Source organism: Dromiciops gliroides, chromosome X, assembly GCF_019393635.1.
Source record: "Dromiciops gliroides isolate mDroGli1 chromosome X, mDroGli1.pri, whole genome shotgun sequence".
Lineage (NCBI taxonomy): Eukaryota > Metazoa > Chordata > Mammalia > Microbiotheria > Microbiotheriidae > Dromiciops > Dromiciops gliroides.
The window spans coordinates 50,682,006-50,703,968 of NC_057867.1; the positions used below are offsets into that span (position 1 = coordinate 50,682,006).

General features: G+C 44.5%; 1 protein-coding gene across 1 annotated transcript in view; it reads left to right on the top strand.

Annotated features, from left to right (window-relative positions):
• The window catches only part of LOC122733693 (integrator complex subunit 6-like), a 73,334-nt gene that overhangs the window by 31,284 nt on the left and 20,087 nt on the right, over positions 1-21,963 (top strand). Inside the window, exons 3-10 of the mRNA XM_043974305.1 lie at positions 2,535-2,684; positions 4,162-4,251; positions 4,449-4,632; positions 5,227-5,339; positions 6,006-6,038; positions 12,126-12,275; positions 13,963-14,115; positions 18,783-18,915. Of these exons, the coding sequence (XP_043830240.1) occupies positions 2,535-2,684; positions 4,162-4,251; positions 4,449-4,632; positions 5,227-5,339; positions 6,006-6,038; positions 12,126-12,275; positions 13,963-14,115; positions 18,783-18,915 (1,006 nt within the window). The remainder of the gene's footprint in view (positions 1-2,534; positions 2,685-4,161; positions 4,252-4,448; positions 4,633-5,226; positions 5,340-6,005; positions 6,039-12,125; positions 12,276-13,962; positions 14,116-18,782; positions 18,916-21,963) is intronic.

The following is a 21,963-nucleotide window of genomic DNA, read 5'->3' on the forward strand; positions in this document are numbered from 1 at the left end:
AGCTGCCTTACGCTTGGCCTTTTTGCCAACTCTCACTTGAGGACACTGGGGGGGTTGGGATGGTTTCTGAAACAAACTTATTGGGACTTGTTTTTCTGTATGTGCCTCTGCTGGGTGTCCCCAAAGTCTTAGTGCACTCAGAGCAGCTCCTCCTCCTCCATTCAGAGGAGCTGGGATTGCTGTGTTCCTTGGTTCTGTATCCCTAGATCTTAGCACAGTGTCAGGCACTTAAGTAGCCAGCTAGCAAAGGCTTGTTGATTTCTTGAGTGGCTACACAGGCCTACGGGCTACATACATCCAGTGTTTTCTTGGTCCTGTTAAGCTTGTTAATGTAAAAGGATTCAGCAAAGTCCTCCGCCCCCTCCCTCCATCCACTGAACTGGACAGTGAGTGGCCAGGGCTGATCATAGGACAAGAAAGCACCATGGCCAACCCCCTTCCCCATTTTCTTTTTTTTAATTAATTTTTAAAATTTTTTTGACTGAAATCCATCTTCATTCCTTCCTATATTCCCCATCTCCCTAACTGAATAAAGAAAAATAAAGTCTTTTTAACAAATATGTATAGTTAAGCAAAACCAACTGCCACCCTGGCCACAGCCAAAAATTTATGCCTTCATCTGCCCCCTGAATCCATCACCTCTCTGGAAGGAGGTACCTGAGCTGCTCCATCCTAGTCTGTCTGTCTGTCTGTCTGTCTGTCTGTCTGTCTGTCTGTCTCTCTCTCTCTCACACACACACACACACACACACACACACACACACACACCTTCATCATTTTCCAGAAGACCAAACCAAGGCCCAGGCCGAGGAAAGGACTTAGCCAGGACCACCCAACTCCTGTCCTTGCCTTCTAGGGGTTTCCCATGTGCCGGTGGCTGCTGGCTGACTGCTGAATTCCCCAGGGCTGTTTGCAGACCTGCTCCAGTCTCTGCCCCATTCGACTCCTCTCAGCCCTGCCCCCTGTAGCTCTGGCCCTTCTTTTCTCAGCCTTTCAGCTTCTCTATGGAATCCCTCTAACCTAGGAGTTTTTAACCTGGGGTTTGTAAACTTGCTTTAAAATTTTTTTTTCTGATAGCCATATTTCGACATAACTGATTTCTTTGTAACCCTGTGCATTTTATTTCATATATTTAAAAACATGATTCTGGGGAGTCCAGAGGTTCCCCTGACTACCCAAGGGGTCCACAGCACTAAAAGAGTTAAGGCTCCATGCTCTGGTCTCTCCCAGCTTCCCAGTGAAAGAGGTGACCTTTCATTAATACTGCCAGCCAATCAGCCTGCTCTTTTCCTTGCAGTGAGCCTGAATGGCAGCAGGTGTGGGCTTTAGAACTGGAAAAGGAACTCAGAGATTTAGTTCAAGCCCCTCATTTTGCAGAGCGGGAAACTGAGGCCCAGCAAAGGGAAGTAACTGATAGAAGGCCACACAGCAGGCATTTGAAGACAAGTCCTCCCACTCAAAATCCAGTGCTCTTTCCACAGCGCCTCATTGGAGTCTTTGGGACTTCACCTCATCTTGGCTGATTCGGTTGCTGCTTTGGAATGCAGGCATTTCTGTGACCTGACCTTTTCTATAGCCCATTTTGTAGCTGTTATCTCCTCCCTTTCAAGCATGACAATTACAGAGTGCACACTCTAAATTTCTGGTATAAAGGATCAGAATCTCGATAGGATACATGCTTCCTTGGGACGACGTCAACTTTTAGGAGCAGATCTGAAAGTCATCACCCATGCAGTGGTTTAAATACATTAGAGGTTGTTGGCCACGAAATTCACTGCGTAGTTTTCAGGTCAAGGTACCCGGACAGGTATCGCTTTTCTTTTACATCTCATTGCCAACATTCCACAGATTCTGTTGGGTTTGGCACAACTAGAACAGGACATGGAGCCATTGGGGCCAGCCCTTTGGCCCCATCATCAGCTTGAGCTTCTTGATTCGACTCTCTTCCCTTTGGTCCCCCTCCTAGAAGCCAAAAGGTTAGAATAAAATAGAGGTGTCCTTTCCTTATTTGTCAGGGTGAATATTCCATAGAATGAAACTCAAGGAATAGGAAGAGAGCTGAGAGGCCATCTAGTTGAACCTAGTCTTGAACGGTAATCCCTTTGCCCATATCCCTGATAAATGGTCATTTAACATCTTCCCGAAGACCTCAGTGACAGGGAGCCTACTACCTGCCAAGGCAGCCCACTCCACCTTCAGACCTGTTAAGAGTCTGTCTGCCTCTTTGGGAGTTCTGGCATGGGCAGGTTCTTTTCACTTTCTAGCTAAGATCAAGGGTTCTACCTGAAGAAGGTGCATCTCAAAGGATTGTTACTTGAGAATGGGAAGATTTATTTTTCAGAGAAGGGAGAAATATAGAAGAACCAGCAGTGGCCAACAGAGACCAAAGGAGTAAAAAGGAAAGAAGAGTGACATGAGTACAGAAAGAAGATGCCCAAGCCCCAAATGGTGCTAAATGCAGTTCACATCCCCTTCATTGCCTGACTACTGGGTATTATTCCATTTTGAATATTGGATGTTCTTTGATCTTACAGGCTGGTTGGAAAGAGAACCATGCCACGTTCATGACTGAACTGAAAAACCTTCATGCCTCTGGACTGACTACTCTCGGACAGGCTCTGAAATCTGCATTCGACTTGTTAAATCTGAATAGATTGGTGTCTGGAATAGACAATTATGGACAGGTAATGACACATTTAAGTGATTATGACTAACTTTTTCTTTTTTTCCATATACCAGATTTTATTCAGCCATTTTTGAGCTTACATTCAAATGTCAGAGATATGTATGTAGACTACACACACATATATCATAAATCTAAAGTTAACAAATACAGATATATACAAAATAAACATAAGTTGGTTTGCTGGGGAGGGCTTTAGTGGTTGGTGAATTTACATGTATAACTTTTTAAGGAGATGCAAGTCTCTCCATTTTTTCCAGAGTGTGGATGCCTTAATTTTTTTTTTAGTTTTCCACATTTGTTTTTATAAGATTTCTAGTTTCAAATTTTTCTCCCTCCCTCCCCCCCTCCCCAAGACAGCAAGCAATCTGATATAGGTTATATATGTACAATAACATTAATCATATTTCTGCATTCATGACTAACTTTTCTAGGTTGTTTTTTTTTTTTTTGGTGTGTGTGTGTGTGCATGGCTAAGAATTTACAGTTAGGCATAGTGAAATTATACAATTTTTTTTCACAAACTTCAAAAGATGATATAACCCTAAACATTTTTTAAAAGAATAGGGGTTTCGGGACAGCTAGGTGTTGCAGTGGATAAAGCACCGGCCTTGAATTCAGGAGGACCTGAGTTTGAATCCGACCTTAGACACTTGACACTTACTAGCTGTGTGACCCTGGGCAAGTCACTTAACCCTCATTGCCCCCCCCCCCAAAAAAAAATAGGGTTTTCTTGGTGTCGATGTTGTTTAGTTGTGCCTTAAACTATGTGTTTCCGTTTCTTCCCATACCATTTTTTATTCTCGTGTATCATAGAAACAGAGCAGCTAGACACAGAGCCCATTGATCTGGTATGTGTCCTGCTCCAGTGGAGACCAGGAGGAGAATTGTTGAGCTGGGCTAGATATTTGGAGTGGGTAGCTACACAACTGCCATCTGAAAGGCTTGAGGATGAAGGAAAGGTCGAGAAGTCCTCAGCATGGCCCCCCATTCCCTGCCCTGCCAACGTTGGGGGGCACCCGGCAGTCAGTAGGCATAGTCACTGTGACTATAACCAACTGAATGGCTGCTGGGACTCTGGGTGAGGGGGCAGGGAAAATACCCAGCTCCCACCTGCGCTAGTGCTCAAGCCTGGTGAGTGTTTGATTTGATCTTGGGATGACTCATATCACCTGTTCGTAAATACATTCATTTCATGATGATTTCAGCTCCAGCATTGAGGTAGATTCTGATATTATGGTCTCCAGGGGGACCAGGGTATAATTGAGTGCCATTTCTAAACTTGCTGTTCTATTTTGATTCTCTCTGCACTTCAGTCCCCTTTGAAATCAACTATGACAGTCTTTTATGTCATTCTTTAATCAAGGTGGGGGGAACCACTCTCCATCAGCATTTTCAGAGCTGTTTGCTGAAAGAAAATCTGTTAATAAAAGGTGATTGTTTCACACACTGATCTTTTTTTCCCAATATAATTTTAGGGGAGGAATCCATTTTTCCTGGAACCAGCTCTACTCATTTGTATCACAGATGGAAATAAGTTAACAAATACTATTGATGTACAAGAGGAGGTAAGGTTGCCATTTTGATCTAACTTTATCTCAATGGCAGGGAATTTGCAGTTAGACCTGGGGGAGGTAGATTTGTTTCCATGAGAAAGAGGTTTTGATAAAACTTTCCATGTTGACCATCCCTGAAAGGCAGGGGAGGAGTGGGGGCTTTGAGTGCCACATTTTAAGATGAACTTTGCCCAATCTTGCCTCATCAGCTTCATCTCCCTTTGACTTCTCCTCTGCCTGGAAGTGAGCTAACCAAAGAACCTTTCCGCTGGGACCAGAGGTTATTTGCCCTGGTGCTGCGTATGCCTGGGACGTACACGCCTGAGCCAGAGCCGCTAGGGAGCGTACCAGTGGATGATTCTGTTATTACACAAATGTGTGAAGTTACAGGAGGTATCAGGCGTAACTTACGGTCTTGAAGTGACAGGAGGGGAGGTTAGGTAGAGGTATAAACATCTACATCTGCCCTATTGCCAACAGGTAGTCTGTCTGCTGCTTACCCCACGAGGGTTATCCCTGCGATGTCTGCTATGAAGGCTCAGCTCAGGAACCCCCCCATACCTAGGAAAGCTCTCCCCGACTCCCCCTCCTTGACCCCAGTTGTTAGGGCTCTCTCTCCCTTCTCAGTTATTTTGTCTTCTCTATATCTGGGTATGTGTTGCTTACCACCTCCTCCAGGAATCCTTCCCTGATTCTCTCTCTTCCCACTCCTTACCCAGCTAACATTGGCAGCTCCCACAGAATTTAAGCTTCTTAAAGATGAGGAATATTTTTGTATTTTATCTTTTTATCCCTAGTTTTGGTCAGTCAAAGGTGAATTTTTTAAGTGCCTATTAGGTGCCAGACACATAGTAGGTGCTTAATAAATATTTTAATTAAATCAGATTGTAATGTGGTGAGGTTTTCAGGCATATTTTGTTTTGTTGAATGATCTGTTAGAAAAAAAACAATGCTCACTTTCGTGTTCTTTCTTTCTTTTTCATCCAGGTCGTTCCTATTGTGTTAGGACTCAAAAAATGTTGTACCAGTGCTTAGAATCTTTAGTTCAAAAAGTTCAGAGTGGTGTTGTTATTCACTTTGAAAAAGCAGGACCAGAACCCGTTTTCCCCATGGAAGAAAAAAAAGGAAAGAAAGGTAGGCATTGGGACTTCTTGGTGGGAAGGAGGATAGGGCACCAGAAGGTGGTGTTGGCTTTTTCCCTGCTGCCTAAAGCAGGACCCACCCCCAGCCTTCCTTGTTTGGCTTCTGGCTCTCTACTGAGAAATTGTCAAGCCATTGTTGATATAGTACAGTACGGTACATGAAGGCCTGTCAGAATCTCATCCTTGCTTCTTTGCCCCACTACCATTTTCTTGAGAGTCAGCTGATGCACAGCAAGGTAGAGGGAGACAGGGAGGTGATTTTTTACTAGTGCTCTTTTGGGCAGGAAAAGCAAGTCACGTGGAAAATCCAATTTTGGATCATTGAAAAAAGCCTCAAGGATACACAAGCCATAGTGTGCTCGTGGCTCTGGTGCACCTGGCTCCACGGCTTTGGCATTGTCTTTTTTTTTTTTAACCCTAACCCTAACCCTAAAAAAAAAAAAAAAAGCAGATCCCCAGTCAGCCCAAGGGTTGATATAAGAAGCATCTACTAGATAGATAGATTGGTCGGTTGGTTGGTCTATATCTACCTATCTAGATTTAGCTAGATGTAGATATCCCAGGCCCTCTTCTGGGTATTTGCTGTGCATACAAAGACAACACAAAAGTCTCTGCCCTCAACAGGCTTCCATCTTACTGGGCAGGAAGGAGAGAGATGTCAAAAAGATCCTTTTTTTTGGCAGGGCAATAAGGGTTAAGTGACTTGCCCAGGGTCACATGGCTAGTAAGTGTCAAGTGTTTGAGGCCAGATTTGAACACAGGTCCTCCTGAATCCAGGGCCAGTGCTTTATCCACTGTGCCACCTAGCTGCCCCAAAAAAGAGCCTTTCTAAAACACTCCTCCCTCAAGGGATTTCATTCAGAGTTGTGGTTGTTTGGTTGTGTCTGACTCTCCTTGACCCCGTATGGGTGGGGTTTTCTAGGCACAGATACTGGAGTGGTTTACCATTTCCTTCTCCAGCTCATTTTATAGATGAGGAAACTGAGGCAAATAGGGTGAAGTGACTTACCCAGAGTCACACAACTAATAAGTGTCTGAGGCCAGATTTGAACTCAGGAAGATGAGTCTTCCTAAATACAACCCTGGTGCTCTGTCCACTACAGTACCCCCTAGCTGCCCTTTTTTCAAAGGTTCCATGGTAAATGACTCTCCTGAGATGGGCATTTAAAGGCCTTCACAGTCTGGTGCCAGGCCTACCTTTTCAGGCTTCAGGTACATCATCCCCCCTTCTGAACCTCCCTCCTGCCTCCATGCCCCAGAAGAAGCTTGTTCTAGACTTTCTTTAGCTCCACATCTTTGCGTCCTTGGCATCCTTCAAAGCTCAGTTTGGGTGTCATCACCTACATGAAGGAAGCCTTTCAGGATCCCCTTAGTGGTCAGTGCTCTCTCCCTACACCTCCAGTTATGATGTATGAATAAACAAATGAATCATTAAAGTATATATCAAGTGCTTCCTCTGTACAAAACACTGTGCTAAGGCTCATGATACAAAAGGAAGAGTCAGACAGCCCCTGCCCTCACAGAGCTTACACTCTAATAAAGGTTTCAGCTACACATCAGGGCCCACGGTCCTTAGGGTACAAAAGGCCTCTTCCTTAGTGTCATTTCCCCTGATAAAACCCTACCAGTTTCTGACCCTGAACCATTTGACACGGGGCCAAGGACCTCGGTGACAAGAGCTTTCTTTTCTGGGCCTCAGTAGGGGCAGCTGCCTGTAGCAGCAGCGGGGACAGGGAGCGGGCCACTTCTCTTTCCCAGGAAGGTGGCTGAGGGCACTAGGCAGGAAGCATGGCCATTCCCAAGGCTCTTAGGTTCAGGGCCCTGGGGTATATATCCCACTGGGGTATGAGGGAAGATTGTGGTCAGGGTGGTGGTTCAGCTTGCCTGGCACATGCTGCCTCCCATCTCTACCTCAGGGTACCTGGCTGCTTCAGCCGGGTTGCCTTGCCTGTGCCATGAGTTCCCAATTGATGTCCAAAGGAGCTGCTTCTCACGGGATGATGGCAATAAGGGCTGGATCAGAAGCAAGCCCTGGGGGATCCTGCCACTCTTGGGGCTTCTGAGCTTATTACATTTCTGTTGTACCATCCCCCTTCCCCTTCTCCCCTGCCTCTGCCCCAGGACTGGAAGCCTCTTGAGAGTAAGGAGCTTTGTTTTGTCTCTGTATCTATCCCCAGTCCCACCCCTCAGGTTTCCTAGACGTTTTGACAAAACCCTTTCTGGATGGGGGAGCAGCCAGTAGATTGGTGGGATCCCTGCTCGAGAAACTATCAACTGAGCTCCAGGCCTGGCTTTGTCACTTACCAGCTGGGTGACCTTGGCACATCGTTTTCTTTCATCTATGCCTCAGTTTCCTCATCTAGTAAAGTGGGGTGATATTCTCCTACTGCTTACCTCCCGGGGTTGTTGGGAAGAAAATGCTTTCTAGGCCATTTTATTCTTGATTGTATCTAAGCATTCCCAAGTTTGTCCTTATGTAGAGCCCACATCAACCTCCCTGGAGCTTCTACCCACTGTTCTTTGTTCTGCCCTTTGGGGCCAAGAAGAGGCTCAGTCCTCCTTCCACAGGGCAGCTCTTCGGATACTGGAGGAGGGCTCTCCTGTGGACTCATTTACAGCCTGATCTTGGGGCCCATCACCATCCTCTCTGTGCCCTTCCAGCTTAGCAGCATCCTTACTCAAATTTGGTACTGAAAATTGGACATGATCTTTGTTAAATGACCAGAGAAAGATCTCCTTCCCTCTCCCTTTTCTTCCAAAGATTAAAGATGTTTTGGGACTCTTCATTATAGGATCACAGATTTAGAGCATGTCAAAGGCCATCTAGCCAACACCCCCCCCACCCCCTTTTACAAGAGATGAAACTAGGGACTCATGCCTTAGGTTACACATCTGTGACCATCACAAGTCATTTTTAGCACACTTTAAGGTTTGCAAAGTGCATTACATAAATTCTCATTTGAGCCCCATGATAACCCTATGAGGTAAGTACTATAGGTAATATTTTACAGATGAGAAAACTGAGTCTCAGAGAAGTAGACCATGCAGTGGATAGAGTGCTGGACCTGCAGCCAAGAAGACCTAAACTTGATCAAATCCAGCCTCAGACAACTTTCTTAGCTCTGTGACCCTTTGCAAGTCACTTGACCTCTGTCTTCTTCAGTTTCCTCAACTGTAAATTGGGGTTCCCAGAGTTGTTGTGAGGATCAAATGAGATAATATTTATACAGCACTTAGCACAGTGTTTAGCACATAGAAGGTGCTGAATAAATGCCTAACTCCAGATCTTTCCATCTCCAAAGCTGACACTCTAGCCACTATGTCTCAGTCCTCTGAAAAAGGTCCTAGGGGCCAGGTCCTTGACTCTGACTCTAGTCCCCTTTTCCACTGGTCCCTGCTGCCTGCTTCCATGTCAAGCATTTGCACTGTCTCTTTTGTGACAGAGTTGGAGAATACACTCCTGAGCGTGGATGCTTACAGGGAAGAAGTTTGAGACCCATTCAGTAGCCTTCATCACTAGACTGAGCACATTCATATAGCTTCTGGCTTAGTGTTTTTACAGCCTGTCTGAGCAGCCTTCAAGGATTTCTGTTAGATCTGGCCAAGTCCTTTTTTCTAAGGTTCAGATTGTAGATTGGCAGCATGTGTTGCTGTCGCATCTTTACTTCTGACTTCAGGAGGAAGAAGTGATCAGTGAGCTGAACTCTGTGGTCTGGAGTCACTCAGTAAAAAAATCTCATTTTGATCCCAATAAATCAGTGATGCTTTTTTGTTTTTAACTTACACAGTCACTCTCCCTTGTAACAAAGCTAAAGAGTGTAACTTTGTTGGGCAGCACATATGTAGCATTCTGCCCCTGTAGTCCCCACCTTCCTACTGAGAGGCCAGAGGTATGTGTATCTGTTCTCTGGAACCAAATGATGTAAAGTGTGGTTTCATTTTACTGTTTGAATAGATTTCATCTTGAGATATATAAACTGTAGGTCAAATGATATTGGAGTTGGTAACATCATGATAATCGGTCTTATAAAAAAGATTTCCAAGCCCATAACCTTTGGAGCAGTGTGCAGTTCAGGGCCTTTGGGGAAAACCAGATTAAGTGCTTTCCTTTCCATTTACAATAGTGTAAAGGAAAGTGTGGACAGTTTCAGGTTTATTTTGTGTTTCTTTGAGACCATTAAGGAATTTACAAGGCAATGTAGCATAGTGGGTAGAATCCTAGATTTGGCATCAGGCAGACCTGCCTTCAGATGACTCCCCCTGACACTAGGCATGTGACCCTCAGCCTCAGGCAATAGCCCTGGCAGGTATAGCTGGGGTGAAATCGGAGGTCCTTACCGTTGACGTCCTGGGGAGTTTTCTCATTTGAACTAGAGCTCTCATGTTCTAGGGCTCAGTAACGTCATGAGAGATGACTTTTTATCCTGGGGGTTGAGAGCAGCTTGTTTCACTTGGGCCTCACTAAAGATATTGCAGAGGCAGGGTTGCAGAATGGCCAGACCCTTGGATGTGAGGGTCACTCACCTCCGACACATCCTAGGTGCTGGGTGACCTTAAACGAGTCACGTAAAGCACTCAGTGCTCCGGGGATGACTCAGGCTCTAGATTGCCACTCACCAGCAGTAGACAGAGTTTCCACTTACAGACACGAAATCTCAGATCTCCTCAACATACAGGGAGAGGGATCAAAATGAATTAGTTTTGTGACAAAGACTAGCTTTGTCCCAAGGAAGGCAGCTTTGTTTCACGAGCATTGTCGATGGACTATAAGCAAACCAGCTCCATTACATTACTTGGCTGATCCCCCGTTTCTCACCTCGTCCCTGTGCAATCAGCTGCCTCAATATGACCATTCTCCTATGGTTATGGTTTTACAGTTAAAAACATTAGGCAGGCTGTGGCCCTGTTCTGGGTTTCAAACGAATTCTCTGATCTAATTATCAAGACAAGAAGAATGCTTATTCTTCCCTATGAAATAACCTCCTCTAGAGTATATTGTTAGGACACCTTTGTCGAAGGGAAAAGGAAGAAAATATCTAGACATTGGACTGCATTACATATTTCTGGGGTCAAACTAATGGGATAATGCATAATGCTTAGTATTTATCATGAAATAACCTTCAGTGAAGTATAGCATTGGAACACCTTTGTTTATGCTAAAAGGAAGTAGTTGTCTTTATGTTTGATTGGATTACATGTTGCTAGTGTGTTTCCATTTCAATCAAGAATAACTGACCAATATGGTTGCTTGGTTTTGTCATTTCATTTTTTCAAATAATGAACATCTACCTTCTCCCCTCACTCCCTTCAAATGGAAAAAAACACTTGTAGTAAATATGCCTGGTCAAGCAAAACAAATGTCCTCATTGTCCCCAGCCAACAAATAAGTGTCTCCATCTGTACACTGAGTTCATCACCTTTCTGTCTGATGAAACATCAAGAGTGGTCTGGAATGGTTGTAGTCATTGTATTCTTAAGTCTTTCAGAATTGACATTAACAAACCCTATTATTATGTTATCCTATACGTTGTTCTGGTTCTGCTCACTTCATTCTTCAGGAGTTCCCAGGTTTTTCTGAAGCCATTTCTTATAGCACAGTCGTATAGTTTGTCCAGCCACTCCCTAATTAATGGACGTCCCCCTTCATTTACACTAATTTGCCATTCCACCACAAGAAGAGCTGCTATAAATGTTTTGGTGCATATGTGCACCTCTTTTGATCTCAAAGGGTACTCACAGTTTAGTCATTTGGGGGGCACAATTTCAAATTGCTTTTCATTCTGGCTGGACCAGTGTTCCTGAAGTCTCTTAACCATTTGTCATTTTCCTTTTTCATAATTTCTATATCCATGTGACCAGTGTGAAGGGGCACTTAAGCAGAGCTTTAATTTGCATTTCTCTCATTTCAGTGATTTTGAGCATTTTTTCATGTGTGTTGCTAGTTAGGATTTTTTCCTTTGAAAATTGCCTCTTCATATCCTCTGACCACTTTTCAAGTGAGCAGTAGTTCATGTTCCCATATATTTGAATCAGTTATTTACATATCTTAGATATGAGGCCTTCAGCAGAGAAACCTGTTACAAAGATTTTTCTCCCTTTCCTCTGTTTTCTTCCTAATTTTGACTGCATTGGTTTTCTTTGTACAGAAGCTTTTGGATTTTATGTGATCAAAATTGTCCATTTTATCTTCACTAAATCTTCTCTATTCTTTGTGTGGTCATGAACCCTTCCCCTGTCCATAGATCCAAAAGGTAGTTTTGCCCTTGCTTCTCTTAGTTTGTTTATGTCCCCCTTTACGTCTAAATCATGTATCCATTTGGAGTTTATCTTGGCATATGGTATAAGACATTGGTCTGTATCTAGTTCCTGTCATATTGCTTTCCAATTTTCATAGCAGTTTTTGTCCAGTAGTGAGTTTGTACCCCAGGAAGCCAGCATCTTTTAGTTTATCAGACATTAGGCTACTGTATTCATTTGCTTCTGTATATTGTGTACCTGATCAGTTCCACTGATCAATCTATTTCTTAACCAGTACCAAATCATGTTGATAATGTTTGCTGATTGCTTAATTTTTGAACTTGGCGCATACGGGTTGGAGTCACCAAATCTAAAAGGAAGCTCATCCAACCCATGTATGACCACTTTTCAAGCTAAGCTGACATCATGGAATCCTGACTAAGTTCTAAAAGACTCTTCCTGACTGATTCTTTCTCTTGTGTTCTCTTAGACGGACACTCCCGGGAGACCCACAAGTCACCAAAATCCTCTGGCCATCAGCAGTGGCACAGTTGCCGAAAGCTAATTTATGTGCGCCCTAACCCTAAAACAGGGGTTCCTGTTGGGCACTGGCCAATCCCAGAGTCTTTTTGGCCTGACCAAAACTCACCCACACTGGTAAGTTTTCTAAAAGAATTCTGGAGAGCAGAGATTACAGAATACAACTGAGACTCCCAGGCTTCCTATAGGTTAGGCAAGAAGTGGGAATAGCAGTCCCCATTTTTTTTAGGATTAAAAGTTACTTGGGGCAGCTAGGTGGCGCAGTGGATAAAGCACTGGCCTTGGATTCAGAAGGGCCTGAGTTCAAATCCAGCATCAGACACTTGACACTTACTAGCTGTGTGACCCTGGGCAAGTCATTTAACCCTCATTGCCCCGCCAAAAAAAGGATTAAAAGTTACTTTCCTTATAATGGCCCTGAGAGGCATATTGGCAGAATTATCATCTCCAGTTCACAGAGGAGGAAACCAAGTCCCCGAGAGGTTGCAGAGTATGAGCTGGGGTTCTAAAGCAGGCCCCCTGATTCCAAGGCTTGCAGTTTTTTCTTTGGTAGGAGGCTAATTTTTGTGGGTACACAAGCTGCAGTAACTTCTGCTGGACACCAGAGGGTGCCAAGTGAATCGCAGGCTTTCCTTTTGTCCCTGCTGCTCTAAATGCAAATGGAGAGTTTAGATAAAGAAGGGCTTCTTACCCTTTTTTTGTCTTGGACCCCTTAGGTGGCAGGCAATCTGCTGAAGCCTAAGGTACCTCTTTCTCAGCATAATGCTTTTAAAGGCATAAAATAAAATAGAATCCTTTCTCCAAAGGAAGCCGATTATATTGAAATATGGTTATCAAAACATTAAAAAAAAAAAGGTGACAGGATGTCTAGTTAAATACCCCTAGTTTGGAGTAAAAGTTACAGCTGCACAGGAACACTAAAAACCTTCTGCCCTGGTGCGCTTCTCTCAATATAGCCCATAGGCCTCTAACTAGGCCCAATAACCCACAGGAGAAATGAGTGAATTAGCTGTGCTGGGTCCTAGAATTGAGAAATGGAGGGAATTTTGTTTCTGTGTTGCCCCTGTGGACAGTCCGGCTTTCCACACAGTAATCATTGGTTGGTTCGTTCCTCTGGCAAAAGCACCCTGACTAGTTGTTCTTGACTCTGAGCTCTGTTTTTTTTCTCCTTCCTGGCCACTCTTAAGCTCATCCCTGTACTATGGTACCCAGAACTGCAACTGATGGTCTAAATGTGATTTGAAGTGGGCAGAGAGTACAGTGGAGCTAGTCCCTCTTTTTTCCTGGAAGCCGTGTCCCTCTTAATGCAGCCCAAGGTCGAATTTATTTGTTTGTTTATTTTTCTTTGTCAGTGTCTCCCGGCCTCCTGTCCTCTCTTACCAGAATCCCCACTTGCTTTCTCTTCCCTGACTACTCACTAGGGTGCTAAGATACTGCTTGGACAACCTCTGACCTCACAGGGTTAAAGAATAAGACCAAGCTTGGCCTGGATTCTTGAGGGAGCTTTTGTTAAGGCTCACTCCCTTGAATTAGAATCAAGTCACATCTTCAGGGTAGCTCCTGCCTTTGCTATAGTTCCAATAAGGAGTGTTATCATTTTGGTTTGGTTTGCCTCAATGTACCAGTTGGTGGTGGAGGTGAATAGTCTGGGTGACCCCCGTGGAAGACAACGCTCATGCCTGGAGATCCTATAACACTCTGGGAGCACTATAACAAAACACAAAGTCTTCTTGGGTCGTTTAACCAAAGATCATGATGGAGTTTGCTTGGCAATAACAGGTGGTCTTATTCCTCTCGTTTTCAGCCTCCTCGTGCTGCTCACCCTGTCGTGCGATTCTTCTGTGTAGACTGTGAGCCCATGGTCATAGAGAAACTGCCTTTTGACAAATATGAACTTGAACCTTCACCCTTAACTCAGTACATCTTGGAGCGCAAGTCACCTCTGACCTGCTGGCAGGTACTTGACTTTCACCTAGTAACAAATGCATGCAGAGTGTTATCCTCATTGGTTTCCTTGGTTAGAATGGAACAAATTCTTCCTGCCTAGAAGGGGAAAGGATATGTCTTGCAAATTCTAACAAAGAGCTTCCATAAGCAAGCATATGGTTTTAGGCCTCAATGTGTATCATTGATCTCCTGCTATGGCCAGTAAGTCCTAGCAGAGATAGAGTGAGTGCTGACCTCAGAGTTGGGAACGTTTGGGCACAACACCCCTTCCACCCCACCCCATCCCGCCCATGCTCTCTGGCTGGGTGTCCCTGGATAAGTCACAACCTCGCCAAGATCTAGGCAAGCTCTGTCAACTACTTTGGTAGTGGCAGTTCTCCCTGACCCAATCACAAGTCCTTGACATTATTGACCTGTTTGACTCCACACCTTCAGTGCCTATAGCTCTCTTCAGGTGGCATGATTCGGTGAAAAGGCCAATCCAAAGTATGTGGATTTGAGTCCTGCCTCGGCCACTTGCTCTCTTTGTGGCCACAGACACATCCCTTGACCTTTCATGTGTTAAATGGACTAAGTCACCTCCAAAGTCCCTTCTAGTGCTGTGCGGGTCATCTCTGGCCTCAACAATCACAGTTCAGCAGAATGGTTCTTAGCTTTCAGGAAGAACAGTAGCTAGAGAAGCTGAATTTTCTCATCAGAGATCTCCCAGCCCAGAAACTCACTGGGACTAGGGCAGTGGTGGGACCCTTGCCTATAAGGTAGCTAGCTAGCTTCCATTTCCATAGTGCTTTAAGGTTTACAAAGAACTTTACATGTGTTATCTCAATTGGTTTCCCTAGCAAGTCCATGGGGTAGGTGCCATTATTATCCCCATTTTATAGATGAGGAAACTGAGGCACAGAGACATTAAGTGCCTTGCCTGGGGTTACACAGCTAGTGTCTGAGGCAAGATTCAGACCCAGGTTTTCCTGACTGCTAAGTCCAGTTGTTGTAACCACTATAGCATACTGCCTCTCATATCCATGTTGTGTACAGCAAAAGTAAGGAGATGATTGAGTAACATCTACCCTGTAACGTCACCTCACCTAAAAAGCTTAGTGATGGGTAGATTGATTCACCCCTGAGTTGTAATTGGCCAGTTATCCCCTCTTTCTCTTTCTCCAATGTAAGACTATTTAATGATCAGGGATGATGAGGCTCTCTCTACTTCTCTAGGGAAAGATTTTTTTCCAAGTGGACAGCTCCTCCATCCAGGATTTGGGATTTCCTCGACTAAGTAGAGAATCTGTCAAAAATACCCCCAGGAAACAGAAACCTGTTGGCCAAAGAAAAAGAGCTTAAATATGGGCGATAAAAGTGTTAGAAATGTAGAGGGGGCAGAGAGGCTAACTTAAAAACTCAAGCACGTGCCCCGAATTTATGAACTGAAGCAAGGAGAGGCAGCTTAATGGAATGAATCAACAATCACTTATCAGGCACCTAGCAGGTGTGCGAGATATATAGGCTAGAGGAGCAGCCTTTGACACACGCTATCTATATGACTGTGGGGGCATGTTACTTCATATTCTGAACTTAAACAGAGGCAACTCTCTGTAACTTAGAGCTAAGTTGCACATAGACTTCAGTGGAGGGAAATTCCACATGCTGGTAATGGGATCACAAGTCCAGGATTTCAGAGCCCTCCCTCCCAAGCTAACTAAAATCATGTTCCTGGCTTTCAATTTAGCCTTTCCATGTATTCCTTTTTTTTTTAACATGTTGTCTCCAAATGAACCTAAGAAATTTTGTTCCTTTGTATAATGATAATCCTGATGATAGCACATGGAGGTTTGCAAAGCCTCTCACTGAAAACCATCTCTTCTAGCAAAATTGTTTTGCTTTTGAGGACAGGCAGGTTTCTAGTTGATTCCATGTGTACTGAAGAGAAAGGGAAATAGGAAAGTGAGCAAAAAGCAAGGAAATTTGGCCCGGTTCGTCAAGAGATGAACGGGGGGGGGGGGGCGGCAGCTAGGTGGCACAGTGGATAGAGCACCAGCCCTGGAGTCAGGAGTCAGACACTTAACACTAACTGTGTGATCCTGGGCAAGTCACTTAACTCCAATTGCCTCACTAAAATTAAAAAAAAAAAGAGAGATGAATCAGGGGCTAGAAATTTGGAGAAAATGAATTGGAGTACTGGCCCTGGATTCAGGAGGACCTGAGTTCCAATCTGGCCTCAGACACTTGACACTTACTAGCTGAATGACCCTGGGCAAGTCACTTAACCCTCATTGCCCTGCAAAAAAAGTGAATTGATCTAAATCACTCAGGGTATGCTTTGCGCAATTCCACTATAACCCACAAAAGTGATTTCCCTTACATAGAATCATTGGATGGAGCCTTGTGTGGGCCATCTAATTGACAATCATGAGGCTAAACTCTGCTTGGGTCTTCTACTTAAGTCACTTACATGCCTCAACTTTTCTTGTAATCTAATGGATAGAGTTGAAATACTTAACCCTGCAATCTCACTGATGTAGGTCTCCCTTCCAGTGGTGTACATCATAGCCCCTGTCCATCCCATGGGACTTATCCCTGTGAAAGGTGCTGGGGCCCTTCCTCTAAGATTACAAGGGCACCAGACTTGCACAGAGATTGTCCATCACTTAACCCTCACTCTCAGTACACAACTGGCCTACCTCTTTTTCTAGCCTAGCCCTATGGCCATGCCATTTGTGCTATCCATCGAAGCCCATCCTAAGTCTCTCCATTCGCCTTTGGGTGACCAGCAATTTTGATTCTTTGGAGATTTTGGTATTCCCTAGCATCCAGAAGGTGGGAGGTGATGGTTGCGCTGCCCTCTGGCCTGGTCAAACCACATCTGGAGTGTTGTGTTCAGTTCTGGATGCCACATTTTAGGAGGGACGAGCTGGAGATTGCCCAGAGGAGGGCTACCAGAATGGTGAGGAGACCGGGGACTCTATCCTACCCAGATCTGTGAAGGAGTGGACAATCCTTAGCCTGAAGGTGCTAAGGGCAAGGGTTGGGGAGGGGGACTTGCTGGCCAGCTCCAAGTTAACAAAGGGCTGCTCTGTGGAAGAGGAAGATTCACTGCTTGGCCCCAGAGGGCAGAGCTAGGACCTATGGGGAGAAGCTCACCCGAAAGATGACCTTCCTAACTATTAGAGTTGGATGGGAGTACCCAAAGGTAGTAGGCCTGTATTTCTAGTTTTTGCTCCAAGACCTTCCCTTTCCTGGAAGTCTTCAAGCAAAAGCTAGATGCCCACGTGGCAGGGATGCCATGGGGGGCTTTTTGTTCAGCCACAGTTTAGGCTGAATACTCCCTTCTGACTTTGATTCTATGCAGTTGTGAAGGGCTTTGAATGTCAAAAGAAGGCGTATAGACTAAATTGGGTAGGCAAGGAGGAGCCATTGAGAGCAAGGTTTTTAGAGCAAAGGGGAAGGGAATGACATGAGCAGACTTGTGTATGAGGATTTACTTTGTTAGTGGTGTGGAGGATGGATTTGTGAGGGTAGGGACTAGAGGTTGGGAGACCAGTCAGGAGGCCACTGCTATTCCAGGATAGTGGGAAGATATGTTCCAGGGTGGGAGCCATGGGAGTGAAGGGAAGGGAAGAGACAGGTAAGGATGTGACAGAGATCTTGTGGAGGGAATGTCACTCCCTCTGTAAAATGAGGAGATGGACTTGGTGACCTCTACGGTCCCTTCCAGCAGCAGCAGACATGGGGGGAGAAGGAGGAGTCCAAAAAGTATCAGGCAACAGTTGGGTTTGTGGGAAAGTCAGGAAATCTGGATCATGGGATGGTGAGACAGTGGTGGTGGTAAGATCAGAAGTTTTGAGCCAAAAGAGACCTCAGAGGTCACCTAGTCCGCCCCTTAATTTTACAGATGAGAATATAAGTGCCTTTCAGAAGGAACTGGTTCCTTTTTGTCTTGTATCCCCAGGGCCTAGTGCCAGACATAGTAGGAGCTTAATAAATGCTTGTTGATTGGTTGGTTGGTTGGTTGAGGAAACTGAGACCCAGAGAGCAAAGGGACTTGCCCAGGGTCACAGGTAGTCATGGAGCTGAGCTCTGAACCCAGTTTCTGATTCCAAACCCATTGGTCTTCCTTTTGCCCACACTCGTTGATTTCTGTAGCCAGAAAGGGAAACAGAATTCCTGTTTGATCCAAACAAACGCCACCTTATTGCCCTCTCCTCCCCAGTGCCTTTCAACCTGGGAATTGCGTTCTTTTAGTGAGGAAGAGGAGGAGGAGGAGGAAAGGGAATAGAGTGCTTTAATGACAAATACATGTGTCCTGTGTGAAAGAAGCTAAGAGGCTTTCATTGGGTTTAGGAGGAGATGGTGTGGTGTGGTCCAGAGGTACTGAGCTCCGAGTCTGAGAGCCTGGGCTGAAACCCTGGGCTGAAACCCTGGGAAACCTTGGGCAAAGCCATCTCACCTCTTGGGAAGGCCAGTTTCTTCAGTTGTCAGATGGGGGTGGTCATCCTTTGCCGCCCTCCTTCGTATGGGCAGTGCTGGGGAAAGTGCTTTGTTGACCACTCAGGGCTGGTCTTGGGACTTGTCAACATAATGCTCTGCTTTGGTTTCCTATATTATCTCCAGAATGTAGCTCTTGCTGGGCTCTGGGCCCTCCCCAACTCATTACAGTTCCTCCCTTTGTCTTCTCATTAGGTATTTGTGGCTGGCAGCGGGAAGCACAGCGAACTGGAGCACCCCTTTGGGTACCTAAAGGCAAGCACTGCCTTAACATGCGTCAATCTCTTTGTCCTGCCTTACAACTACCCTGTCTTGCTCCCACTTCTAGGTAGGTCAGATGTGTTTTGTTGAACTGCTTGTTGTGTATGTTGGAGGTTGGAATGCTGGAATAATGACCTAACCCTGATGCTTTTTTTTAGCATCCAAATTATTTTCTTTTAATCATAAAAGGATGTTCTTATTTTCCAGTTACATGTAAAGCTAGTTTTCAACATTTGTTTTCATAAGATTTTGAGTTTCCAATTTTTCTCCCTCCGTCCCTTTCTTCCCCCCTCCCCAAGGCAGAAAGCAATCTGATTATAGGTTATACATGTACAATCACATTAGACATATTTCTGCGTTAGATACATTGTGAAAGAAGAATCAGAACAAAAGGGAAAAACCTCAAAACCCCTCAGCAAAACAAAGTTGAAACAGCGTGGTTCAATCTGCATTCAGAATTCACAGTTCTTTTTTCTTTTTTTGGATGTGGAGAACATTTTCCATCATGAGTCTTTTGGAGTTGTCTTGGACCATTGTATTTCTGAGAAGAGCTGAGTCTATCACAATTGATCTTTGCAGTGTTTCTGTTATTGTGTACAATGTTCTCCTGGTTCTGCTCCCTTCACTCAGCATCAGTCCACTTAAGTCTTTCCAGGTTTTTCTGAAATCTGCCTGCTCATCATTTCTTACAACACAATAGTATCCCATTACATGCATATGCCACAACTTGCCTAACCCTGATTCTAAACTCGTACTGGTAGTAACCTGGTTTATGTCAAAGAGATCCAGTAACTTTAGTAAAGACTCATCATTGCTTCTCTGAGTTGGTTGGGATCTCAGCCACCATCTATTCCAACTCATATCTGAACAACAAGTGGGCATCCAGCCTTTGCTTGAAGACTTTCATTGGGGAGGGGGGACGACCCACTACCTCCCAAGTCAGCCTCTTACATTTTAAGACACAAGCAAAAAATTCATTCATTCATTCATTTTTAAAAAAGACACAAGCAGCCACTCAGGTCCTTACTATGTGCCTGTCTATCTTGTGTAGTTTCCTAAGTCCAGGATAGGTGTGGCCATGGTAAAATCCAGCTTTAGGACCTGGCTTTTCATGGCCAAATGCTTAAAGGAAGTGGTGCTTCCCTAACACTGCCCACCTCTCCAATGGAAGATCAAGCCATCTCATTCCTCGTTGATTAGTTTTGAGAGTTTTAGCCATAGGATTCTTCTGACCACTGCATTATGGTGTCTCATCAGTTGGCAAAAAGTCCAACTCCAATCCTTTTTTTTTTTTTAGTGAGGCAATTGGGGTTAAGTGACTTGCCTAGGGTCACACAGCTAGTAAGTGTTAAGTGTCTGAGGCCGGATTTGAACTCAGGTCCTCCTGACTCCAGGGCTGGTGCTTTAACCACTGCGCCATCTAGCTGCCCCACTCTAATCCTTTTTTAAAAAAATTTTTTTAATGTATTTATCTATTTTACTTCATAAAGGAAAAGGAAAACCTCCAGGCTAGGAATTTTCCTTGGGGGACAATAACTACAGCAAGGCAGCACTTTATAGGAAAAAGTTTTGAGACTGTGCTTGGAACATCTGCCTGATTTTATTAGGTGTTAATGATTTTCTGAAAGTGTCCATCTGACCATGTTACCCCTTACTCAGTAAAGTCAAACGGCTCCCTGTTACTTCTAGGATCACATATGAAGGCCTCTCTTTGGCATAGGATGTCTTTCCAGCCTTTCTTGACTCGCATCCACAGTCCAGCTACACCAGCCACCTTGCTGTCTCCCATAGGTGACATCCCATCCCCATGTTTGGAATTTTTGGCTCCCTCACCTCTTCCTCTTTAGGATTCATCTCAGATCCCACCTGCAGGAGACTGTTCCTGTCCCCACCTCTCTGCCCAACAACTAGTGTCATCCCTCTGAGATTTCCTTCCCAACCCTCTCTCTAATTTTGTATGTGAATCCTTATTTACATGCTGTCTCCATTGGAATGAGAGTTTCTCAAGGGCAGAAGCCAAGGTTTTGCCTTTCTTTGTGTCCCCAGTACTTAGTAATGCCTGGCCCATAGCAGGCACTTAATAAAATGTCTGTTGCTTGTCTTAGCCATTTCCTTTGGTAATCCAGTGTACTAGTAGCAGCCCATTTCTAAGAACTGGATGCAAACAATTAGCATTCTGCTGAGGTTTTTGGCCCCTCCCCTTCTCGTATGCACACTGCTAAGAGCCATGTGCCTCCTGACTCCCTGAATTTTTATCAATAGCATTTTTCAAAAGCTGTGACTGATGGTTTTCCAAAAGGCTTGAAAGCCCCCTCCCTGTTGCTGACATCTGGTCATATAAAAATATAACGCTATAACCTGAAGTATAACAACTGTTGATTTTCCAATAGTAGTTTCAGTTGCATTAAATGAGGTTGGTTAATTAATTATCTATAGTTTAGGTAACGTTCTTTATATCAATACTGTGAATTAATCGTTGATAATATTTGAATCCATACTGTGGATTAATTAATTGTAGGTAATAATTGAGCCTGATCGTGGACCAAAAGATCCCTTTCAGCTCTGACGCTACCAAATGAGGAAGGGTATTAAATATTAGGGAGAGAAGTGGGAACTTAATTGGGTAGGCAGTGAGGAGCCATTAGAGATTTTGAAGCAAAAAAGCATGATTAGGCCTGTGCATTCTGATTACTTTTCTAGTGGAGTATAGGATGGATTTGTGAGAGAAGAGATTAGAGGCTGGGCGTTCTGTCAGGAAGCTCTTGCAATTGTCAGGCTAATGGGAATGGGGCCCTGTGCTGGAGTGTGGTTACCATGGGAGTGAAGAGGAAAGGAGATAGATATGGGTGTGTGGGCAGACACTGTTTCCTCCTCTTTAAAAAGAGGGCTTTAGACTCGGTGACCTCAGAGGTGCCTCTCGGCTCTCAAATCCGCAAAAACAAGTTAGGACATTGGTGTCAAAATTGAGAATCTTTCAAACCAATTAAATTGGGGAAGGTAAAGATGCAAATGATTGGCTAAACTGCTGATTTATCCATTATAAAGATCTGTTGGGATACAGAATGAACTGAACTGAGGGCTGGGGAGTGGGGTGAGGGTTGTTTGTTTGTTCTTG